Raw genomic sequence first — 10,995 nt, forward strand, 5'->3', positions numbered from 1 at the left:
GAGAATTTGGTGATCCAGTCCTAACTTTAATCTGTATTAAAAGCCTCTTTTAAATATTTTAAAACTTCCAATTAAATCCTGGATCAGTTTGATCCAGAAAATTGAGAATATTCCGATCCCAGCTCAGAACAAGCTCTCAGGTTTATCCTGCGTCTGTCTCCCCTATTAATATGTGTTCATATCCCCCTCAACAAAGAATATTAGTCATAGTTTTAAAACCCATGCAAAAAAATTAATACGTAATTATTATTATTATTTTAAGATCGTCTTTGACAAATATTGTCAAACAGCAAAAAATCATGGCAACAAAATATAATAAAATATATACAATAATATATCTATATATTTACACACACACCTTTATTATTTATTACACACTTTTTTCTTTTTTTTCCCAAAAATAACTTTATTATTGAAGTTGAAACAAAGAGGTCAAGCAAAAAAAAAAGCAAGAAATGAAAAAGAAAGAAGAATTAGAACAAATGTTCTTTTAGCACAAAAAGCGAAAAACTAAAACAATTATGGCTTATTTTTTTCATTTATTTATTTTTCAAGTTCTGTTTATGTCCTTACATTCTTTTTTAAGTCGGGAATGTTTTAGAGTTATGGGTATTATGTGTGTTTTAGAACTTTTTGGTTTCCATCCATCCATCTTCTTGACCGCTTCTTCCCTTTCGGGGTCACGGGGCGCCGGAGCCTATCCCAGCTACTGAAGGGCGAAGGCGGGGTACACCCTGGACAGGTCGCCAGTCTGTCGCAGGGCCTCAATCACACACCCATCCACTCTCACATTCACACCTAGGGGCAATTTAGAGTCACCAATTAACCTATGAAGCATGTTTTTGGACGGTGGGAGGAAGCCGGAGTCCCCGGTGAAAACCCACGCATGCACGGGGAGAACATGCAAACTCCACACAGAAAGGTCCCAGCCGGGATTCGAACCGTGGCCTTCTCGCTGTGAGGCAGGAGCGCTAACCACTGCGCCACCGTGCAGCCCACTTTTTGGTTTCATTTTGTAAAACACTTGCATAAAAAGTGTTTTATAAATAAAGTTTGATTTGATAGCTGTTGATGCAGCAACATGATGTCACACAATTGACATTTTGTGTGATGTCACAGTAAGTCTGTCCTCAAACTTATGGAATATGCAGAAAACATGAACCTACAATTACTTAAATCAAATTAAAATTTGTCCTATTTTTTTTCTATGTTTCTTAATGATTTGTTTAAGAGAATTAAATCAATTTTCTTAAACATCAATCGATCAACTTTGATGAATCTGACAGACTTTTGACATACAAGCTGGAAAAGTTAAAACATTCGTTCGGCCTTTTATGCAAAATATGAAAACACTGAATAAATATTATGTTATCTTTTTGGGAGATAACACCTTTTGCAAACCTTTTCTTGTACAAAAAGCCGTCTTTCAAGTGAAGTCGGGCAGATTTTGAGAAAAACAAAAGCACTCTTCAGGTCTGGTTGTGATTATGCCAGAGTGGGGCTGCTACCTGCTGTGTGGGAGGAAGTCAGGCAGAGGGAGAAATCAAATGACTTCCCCTCTGTCGGCTTCCAACGCACCGTCAGCTGCAATCTCTACGTTCAGTCAGACTTTCGCTCACGAGAAACTAAAGCTGCGCAACCGCAACAGTGGGCTTCAAACATTTTTTTATGGTCAAGGCATAAATAGCTGCAAAAACTGAACATTTGTCTGTTTTTCACTGTCTATCAAGCTGCCAATCCAGCCTACACAACAGGTTTTTTAGGTGAAGAAGAGAAATCAAACTTTCATAAATGTTAGGATGGAGGCGTTAAACAAGTCAGCACTTTTAGAAGGGCTGTAGAGGAGAGCGGGCCCTCTGAGGACGGTGTAGGTTGTTCCAGCAGTAAATCCGCCCGTCACTGCTCTTTCACTTCACCATAACATAGAGCACTCCCAGGAATAACGACTGTGAGTTGACAAAAAGGATTTTCCGATCGCTCCCTGATATAGACAACAGAACAGAAGCAGGATGAGAGCAGAGAAGAAAAAAAACCCCAAAAGCCTGCATAAACTATCACTCGGTTACATGATGGAGCTTCTGACAGCACAAAAGGATTCAAGTTTCATTCAGCGCATGACTTTAGAATGAAACTGTCATTAGCTGCTGCTGCCAAAGAAAACATCTGTAACGTCTGCGAGGATCCTCTCCCGTTATGCAACTTGGATTTGTTGGATTCACGGCGCTACACGTCTTGACTCTTGTTGACCACACTTTTAGCCAGCTCCAACAGCAGAGGGAATCTGAGCGTCTTCTCCGTCCACGACTCCGGAACTCCCTGAAGGCCGGTCTGCAAAACGCATGAGGCAAAAACGCTCAATCTTTGGTAGAAACGAGCTGAAACACTCTAACGCTAAAAACAAAAATCCTCAGGAAAATGTATCAAACACGGTCTCCACCCTGTGGAATTCGTTGACAGTGGTTAGGTTTGTATTTAAAAGGACGGTCTTTCCAGAGGGCACAGCAGCTGTCATTTTGATCTATTTTAAAGGCGTTCCCACTGATCTTTTATCTAGCCAACATTTTTTGTAATTTCTAAGGACATAGTTTCAGCAGAGCGGCAGGATTTCATAAAAAAATCATCTCTAAGTTGTTGGTGGGACGCAATACCTACAGTTTAAGACCCATGGAGCAACCCCGCCCCCCCTTCCTGTCACCCATTACTGAGAGCTCTCTGTTTAGGCTCTCTCCCCCAACTCAACTTTGAGTCAAATGCTAGCTCGGATGTAGAAAACAAAGACAAACATGGACCTATTTGTCCACAAGTGGATGCATCAGAAAGGGGGCGGAGCTTGTCAAACTGCATTTTTTTCGTCTGCTCCTGATTGAAAAATTAGAAATGTTATTTTGAGCTTTATTTTATTTATATATGTCTTTAATCATTAGAAAAAGTCAAAAGAACAGTTTAAAACATAGTGGATAATTTAATTTAATTAGTTTGTGAGAGTGCAGCCAATTACAGACTGAGATGACTTTAGCAGTCCTAGATGAGATACAGAGGGTTCCAAAAGAGGATTTATAGATGAAATATTTGCACATATAACTCCAACTTTTACTTTATTTTTCTGCTTTTTTTTTTACAAATGCTGGCAGAAACAGGTTTTTTGATTCTGGCTAAAAACAGCACAATCATAGTTAATAGACCACAGTGAACAATTATAAAATAGATCAAAAGATTATTTGAGTGGGACTTGAATCTTTTAAGCATGTTCTTGGATTGTGGGAGGATTTAGACTGTAGATTTCCACCCTATCAATACTAACTAACACTACCCTGAATTAGCAGCTCCAGTCAAACTCATACCTGTGCTCCAAAACAAGCTCCTATGAAGGAGGCTCGGCTGGCGGTGCATCCTCCACGCCGCATGGTGTCTCTGACAGCTTCATCCAGCCGGTTCAGAGTCAGGACTCCATGGAGCGCGCCCTGGAACGCACCAGGCAGAGCTGGACACACATTTGAAAAGATTAACGACAAATGGAATCTGGTTTGATGCTTTGACTTTGTTTCTCCCCAAACGTTCCTTGAATGGGATCAGCTTAAAGTGAATGAAAAACCAGATAGGAAATTTAAAAACAGAAAAAGAGAAAATGTAATAACAGCTATTGAAAAGGACATATTGTAAACTTGAAAGACATTTTGAAAAAAAGTTGTAAATTTGAAAAAAATATACATTTTAAAGATTTTAAAGAAAAAAAAATTAAAAAAAATATTACAAAATTTGAAAATTATTCTACTTGTAGCAGCTGCTGTTCTGTATTTCCAATTTTCTATTTCTCTACCTATTTACTTTCAGTCCTCAATAAACAGTTTCAATTAGGAACTTTTGTAGTAGAGCCTAGTTTGACGTGGGGGCGGGGCTTTGAGCTCATTAACTACCGGGATGAAGTTGTCATTGGTGAAGTGACCGTTGTTTTCATTTTCAACTTTTATTTTTTATTATTTCTTTAATGTTTCTTTCAAGTTTAAATATTTTTTAAAAATTTCAAGTTTAACATTTTTATTTTTTTAATTGACAATATTTCTCCACAATATTTCTGGGAAGATTATTTTTTTCTTCAAATATATTTTGCATCACCAATTTTTGTTCTATGTTTAATTTATATAATTTTTAAATTTAGAAATGCATTTTAAACTTTTAAATATTTCTTTATTTTGCAAAATTTCTATCAAGTTTTAAATATAACATTTTTTATTTTTTTTTATTTTTACTCCTCACATTTTCAATATTTCTTTTAAGTTTATTTTTTTAACATTTTCAAACTTATTTTAAAATTTTTTAATATTTTTTTTATTTTAAAAATTTAAATCACATTTTATATATATATGTGTGTATACTAATTGTTGATTTTGATTCTTCAAAATTTCTATATTTCTTTCAGGTTTAAAGGATATATATTTTAATTTACATACGTTAAATTTTTTTAAAAATATTTTTCATTAAAAAAACTTGATCAGGTTTGAAATATGTATTTTTTTAATATATTTTTTTCAATATTCATTTCAATTCAAAAAAATTATTTTTAACTTGCAAATTTTTTTGAAAACTTTTAATATTTTGTATTTTCAAAATTTCTATCACATTTAAAATATTTATTTTAAATATGCATTTTTAGTTTACAAATTTATAATATTACATTTTTCAATATGATCTTCAAAATTTCTGTCAAGTTAAAAATATTTATTTTTTTCAGATTTTTTCTTTGTATTTCTTTAAAGCTTAAATACATTTAATTTATTTAAAAAAAAAAGGGTTTGTTTTTACTTTTTATTTAAAAAAAATCAAAATCTTTAATTTTTAAAAAATAAAAAATACTTGTTTTCAGAGCTATCACCAGGGACCTGGAGACAGAAACTTTTTCGTTAGAACCTGAGATGATTGACTCAGCAGGACGAGCGAAATGAGGAGGAAGGAGGAGGAAGGAGGAGGAAGACCATTAGAGATCAAAGACTAGCGGATATGCTGGCGGGAAGAGCGTGCAGGCTGTGCCAAGTCAACAGACTGGAGCCCCGCTGCTGTCTGCTTGCTTACCTCATGTGTTAGTGAACACAGCAGGGATGAGCTGATGGGATTGCTTGGCGAGGTTGTCCTTCACCTGGTGGATATGCGCTTCCATGGAGACACGTGGAGAAAGAGATGAAAAATCTAAGTTTGCTGTGATGACACGCTGCCACGACCCACCTTTCTCCACGTTTTTGTTAATTATAAAGGAAAGATTGTACATTTAAAGCATTATAACATCATATTTCTGCTCTTTATTGTAGATCCAGCCATCAGTGAAAGCTTTTCCTGCACAAAAATCCACTATGATTTCAAATCTGCAACTCTCAAAACTTAAAATAAACCCGATTAAGTTATGCTCATTTTAGATAACAGTAACAACTGTGACAGAAAGAAGTCGTCTAGGGTGCAGCTATTTGTAAAAGTTCTACTTCAAAAGAAATTGATTTTTTCGTTCTGCATAACAGAGAGCTCATTTTAGCATAACAGTTTGGAAGATCAGGACGTCATCTGAACGCTTTAATTTTTGAAAGAAGATTCTTTTTTTCCCCTTGATTTTATAGTCTAATTGGGTGAAAGTTTATTTTGAAGTGATTTATTCTTGGATTTCTCCTCCAAGCAACACTTTGGTGTCAGTTTGAGTTTTCTGGCTGAGGTTAAAGGTGTAGGGGGTCACATGTGTGAAATATCTTGAACAAAGATTGTATTCTCATTTTGTTCTAAAATGATTAAATTCCACTGTTTGCACCAGTTATTTGTCCAAATAAACGACAATTAGCTACATAAAAACTGAAAAAAATACAAATTGTTTAGATGCAAGTAGCAAAGAATTCTCAATAAATTCAATTTAAGTAATTTTATCTATCAGTTCATTTTTTTTAGCTTTTTTTTAATGCTTCTGTGGAACTCCTTGATATACTATCAGAAGATTTTTTTTGTCAGATGAATGTATGGACAGATAATTTGTCAACGTTCTACTGATTTTCTTTTGAGATGAGTGTTATTTTCAATATTTGCTGTGTTGACTGGCTGAGCTGCATGGTGCCATCAGCAGGTGGTGGTGTAGACTGAGGATGACTCAAACACAAGAAGGAGTCCTTTGTGATGAAGAGGAACACTCACACTTTTGAAAAAATAATTAAGTTCTTAAAGAATGTTAAAAATCAGCATTTTTGTCTTCTTTTATACATGAGTTTTTTGTTCTTATTCTCTTATTCTTGTCAGTTCTGACACAATTTTTTTCGAAAACCACATCTTGTGAAATCTCTAAACCATATTGAGAAAATTGAGAACTTTCTCATTTATAGCATCCATTTTTCTAACCAGCAGCTTCCAAATGCTCAAAAAACAACTTAATAGAGTTTAAAGAAACCATGAGAGGAGATTTCAAAAGGACGCGTCGTAACTTCAGCTTCTGTTTCACATGAAAAATAAAGCAAATGAGCAATGCATGCTGGGGGATTTTAAAAACTAATAGGTCATAAACATTTCTTAAAAAAACAAAACAATTTTCCTTTGAATAGGTTGTTCTAAATTACTGGACTGGTACACTTTTAATGTTTACTTTTCCATTTTTCTGTAGAAAACAAAGTTTTTCTAAGAGATCCCAAACTTTGGAGTGAAATTACAAAAAAAAGACTTTACAAGAAATAAATAAGGATTTAAATTTATTTCAAACATTACCATAGTTTTTGTACTATAAGGTTCACTTAAAAGCTTTTATCCTTTTTCAAAATAATGTCACTAAGTCTTGAATGTGGATTAAATCTAGTGGCTGATGTTGAAACAAACGTAAACACGCTCTTTCAAAATGTCACCAGTTTTTTTTTTTTTTTTATGAGTTGCAAACAAAGGTTGGGTGTTATTGCAAATATGCTAACATGCTAACATGTAGCAGTGTCAGACAGTGACTGTCTGAATTCCCTCACTACTCACTTTATATATAGTTCATTTGTCATTTTGTTGTGCTGTAATCTAAAACTACAAAATCCAGTGCAGTAGAAATTTCCCAGAATTCTCTGCAAAAAGCCAATGTGCATCAATGCTCACTAGATTGTTTTTTTTTTTTTTTATTGGGTTTTACTAACAATGTTGGAAGTTAGCTATTTACAGGTGATGTGAATACACTAACATGGCTAATGTGTGGAAGTTTCTTACTGCAATTGTTTTTTTTAAGTGTGTGACTAACACGGTTTTTAGTTACGGGTTTTATAAATTTTATGAATTTATGAATTGATATAACACCATCAATTTTGCGAAGTGAAAATTGAATCAATACGAACATTTCACGACGTCAATTTGTGACTCTACTGTGTTCTGATGATGAAAATGTGGATGGTTTATTAAATAAATGACATTTTAACACGTTTTTCTGCCAAATGTGTTAGACCGCAATGCATTGTGGTCTATATTTACCAATGTAGTGAGCATTTAGTGAGCTAGTTTTTTTGGCAAGACTTCTGGGAAATTTCTAGTGCACTTGGTTTTGGAATTGTAGACTCAGACAGCTCTACAAAATGGAAAACACACTATACAGTAAGTAGAAAAGGAATTCTTGTGTTTTTTATGTGTTGGTGGTTGCTAGTTAGCATAGTAACAGTAAGTTGGTTTTTTTTTTGCGATATCCTATCAGTCTGTTTTTTATGTGGTGCAAAGAAGCGCTAATGTGGCTAACACTTCTAACATGACTAAGAGAAGTGTGTTACTAATAAGTTCCAGAGTAAATGTGAAAACAGGTGATAAAGTCTGATGGACTTATCTCTGACTCTTTTGTCTCACTTAATGCTCCTAATAGTTCACTGCGCCTTATATATGACATAAGTTTGAAAGTAGACCACTGTAAAACAGGTACACCCTATATGCTTAAAATAGTGATCTTTTTAGTTAGTTTGTAATAGAATAACAAATATTGTGTCCTCTGAAATGAATTTAGCTTGTGAAGCCCTACCGACCACCGCCTTGTCCAGATCCTGAGGGTTTTGTCTCTTTGGGTCACTCAGCTGAGCAATAACTGCGTCCAGCACCTTTGGATCGGGACCGTTCAGGATGAAATGCTCCAAAACCCTAAAAAGTCAAACAGGAGTTTAAAATCAGACAGACGAGAAGCTCACGCCTCCGTTTTCCTTGCATGCAAATCCTGACCTTGCTGCAGCCAGAGTCGCCGCCACGCACATGTCGTTGTTCTGCGTGACTCGGATGGCCTTCTCCACCTTCTCCAGCATCTCCGGCTTGCCAGCGAAGGCGGCCACCACTGGAGCCAGTTTGGTGACGCCGTCCATCTGACAGTCCACGTCGCAGCCTTGGATACAAACGGCTATTACAACACGGCGGTCACAAACACAAGATATTTGACACCTGCAACATTTACCGGTTTCTTCTTTGCCAGCATCCACGTTTCTGATGAAAGCCTTCAGGCTGCCGTTCCTCCACGGGCCATCGATCGGAAGAACGGCTTTGGGTCCTAAATTAGCCACAAGCATTAGTCTTACTGCAGGACAGTAACGTCTCAATTCCCTCACTACTCCTTAAGACCTAAAAGATATATCCAGTGCCCCAGATTTTAATACAATTCACTTTTTTTTAATGCAAATTAGGCCGGAGTACAATATAAACCTAACAAATATAAACATTTTACAGACTATTTATGAATTCACTGCAATCTGAAGATGAAAACTAGTACTATTTGTGAAAAATACATTTTTTGAAATGACAAATTGCTCAAATTGTCTATATTAACACTATTTTTTGCAGAGACTCTTGGGAGATTTCCAGGGCACTGGATTTTGAAATTGTAGATTCAGATACCCCCAAAAATGTAGTAGTAGTAACCGAGGAGGGACTTAAGCATCTATTAGGGCTGTGTATCGTTCCTCTGACATGAAACAATATAGATCTCGATTCATGGTCCATGAAATGATAAATAATAGATTCAACTCATTTTTTGGCAATATGATACAGTCCAATTCTTTTATCTAATTTGATAGGTAAATATCTAGATATTTATTAATCAGTTGGCATTTATAAATGAAAATACCTTTTGACAGAAAACCCCTTTTTTGTCACGTTTTAGCTTAATCAACAAAAACAAAATGTCTTTGAGATGGCAGCTTCAAACATTAAAAACTGGCATTCTGGGTCTTTTAGACTTTTGTTCTTTGTGTGTAATTTCAACTTATTCAGGTATTGTTTGTATTACAGTAACAAAAATATATTATCATATGTTTATTGCTTAAAAACACATCCCTCTCTGGGGCTTAACTTCAGGGTTTTGTAATTGACCCACTTTGATCGAAGCAAGCTTGTGATTGGACATCTTTTTTGTATGCATAACATGTATAAAAGGCAAAAACAAAAGAAACCAACAGGAAAAAGTTTGCCAGAAACCAATCATGGTTTTTATACTGTTTTTACCGACATAATCTTTTCTGCGTCTGTTGTTTTGAACTGATACTGCTTTTACTGTCATAACTAGAATGATTTTTTGATGCACATCTGTATCCTTTACACTACTAAGATCTATTCAAAAGTTAAAAGAGATATTTATTTGGAGTTCTCTGTTTTGTTGGGTCATGATTGATGTACATCCCTGTTCTCCTGCTCTGACGTATAAAGCTCTCCACAATTTACAGGACCCAGAGGTGTACTGTGCGGTTATGGTAATTTACTGCTGCACCGCACTTTATGGGACATCCAAACATCACCAAAAAAAAAAAAAAAAATGTCAGCAAATTTTCAAAGACCACAAAGAGGGGAGGGGGAGTGGATGGTTTTCATGGAGGCCCATCAGCAAGAAAAGAGAGTCTTTACATGCTGTTAACAGACAGTAACAGAGGCTCCAGCGTCCCAGTGGGAATGTAAACGTTGGTGATTAACCATTGGCTGTATATGAAAAATGGACTGAGTGGCCCCACCCCCAGGAAGTACCTGCTGGTTCCAAAAAAAGCCAAAATCCAGAAGACTTAAACAGCTATTACACAGTCAGTGTAACTGTCAGAATAACCATTCTTGTTCTGCTACCTCTATTTAGCATGTTCTTGATAATCTTCATTTTTGTCATATTTCTTTTGTAGTGCAAGTTATTAAACTTATAAACTGACCAATCAGATGCTTCAATAAAAGTTTGCCGTACTATGCTGACTGACCAAAACATTGAATTGACAGATAACTAACACTTCAAATCACTTCAAACTAACTTACAGTGTCGTGCAAAAATGACTAACTTTATTTGGTTGTAGCCGGTCCAATTGTCATATACAGTCAATGTGATTAACACGTGCAAATCACTGTTCTGAACGTATTAACAGCCCATGGTTGTTGTTTGTGTGGCAGCATGCCAGAGAAAGCACCTCCTTTTTTCCTGTAGGGATCGTTGAGAGGCAGGTCGTACACCGTACCCGGTCCGAAGAACTTGTAGAAGCGCTCAGTCAGGTCTTTTACATCCACATCTGGCAAAAAAATGTATCACTCTTGGTTAGATTATTGCTTTGCTTTGATAACCCTATTTAACCAATTGTATCAATTGCATTTCTTAAAACTCTATCTCATTAAAATGTTCAAAATGTTCCTTAAAAACTCATCGCTGGTCAATTATTTCTGTCCTGTAGTACATTATCATTCCACTAGGGGCAGTAGAAGAGCTTTTCCTGCTAATTTCAAAACGGCTGCCTCCATGAAATCTTAAAAACATTTTTGGCGGGAAAAAGTTTAGCTAATTTTCAAATCTTTCAGTGAGAATAAATCATATACTGTTACAATTTTTTTAATGATTACTTGCTATATTGAGAGAATATAAAATTTGTTAATAATTTATTCTTTATAATACTGTTACAACGTGTAAATAAAGCATGTATCAAATTTGAGACTTTGGGTGGATTAGGTGTTTTTGTTCCTGAACACCCATGTCAATATTTTTGCTTCTTAAACTAAGATTGTTGTGAGCACACACTTACCAAATCCCCC

The 10,995-nt window shown here is 35.5% G+C and overlaps 1 protein-coding gene across 1 annotated transcript in view; it reads right to left on the reverse strand.

Annotated features, from left to right (window-relative positions):
* Positions 1 to 1,643: 1,643 nt before the first annotated feature.
* Positions 1,644 to 10,995, reverse strand: part of LOC112151637 (crystallin J1B-like) — a 10,702-nt gene continuing 1,350 nt past the window's right edge. The window contains exons 4-10 of the mRNA XM_024280658.2: positions 10,383 to 10,481; positions 8,405 to 8,497; positions 8,179 to 8,335; positions 7,985 to 8,100; positions 5,068 to 5,145; positions 3,342 to 3,481; positions 1,644 to 2,328 (exon numbers count right to left, since the gene is read on the reverse strand). Coding sequence (XP_024136426.1) covers positions 2,224 to 2,328; positions 3,342 to 3,481; positions 5,068 to 5,145; positions 7,985 to 8,100; positions 8,179 to 8,335; positions 8,405 to 8,497; positions 10,383 to 10,481 — 788 coding nt within the window. The 3' untranslated portion in view covers positions 1,644 to 2,223. The remainder of the gene's footprint in view (positions 2,329 to 3,341; positions 3,482 to 5,067; positions 5,146 to 7,984; positions 8,101 to 8,178; positions 8,336 to 8,404; positions 8,498 to 10,382; positions 10,482 to 10,995) is intronic.

The sequence above is a fragment of the Oryzias melastigma genome, linkage group LG20, assembly GCF_002922805.2.
Source record: "Oryzias melastigma strain HK-1 linkage group LG20, ASM292280v2, whole genome shotgun sequence".
Taxonomy (NCBI): Eukaryota; Metazoa; Chordata; class Actinopteri; order Beloniformes; family Adrianichthyidae; genus Oryzias; species Oryzias melastigma.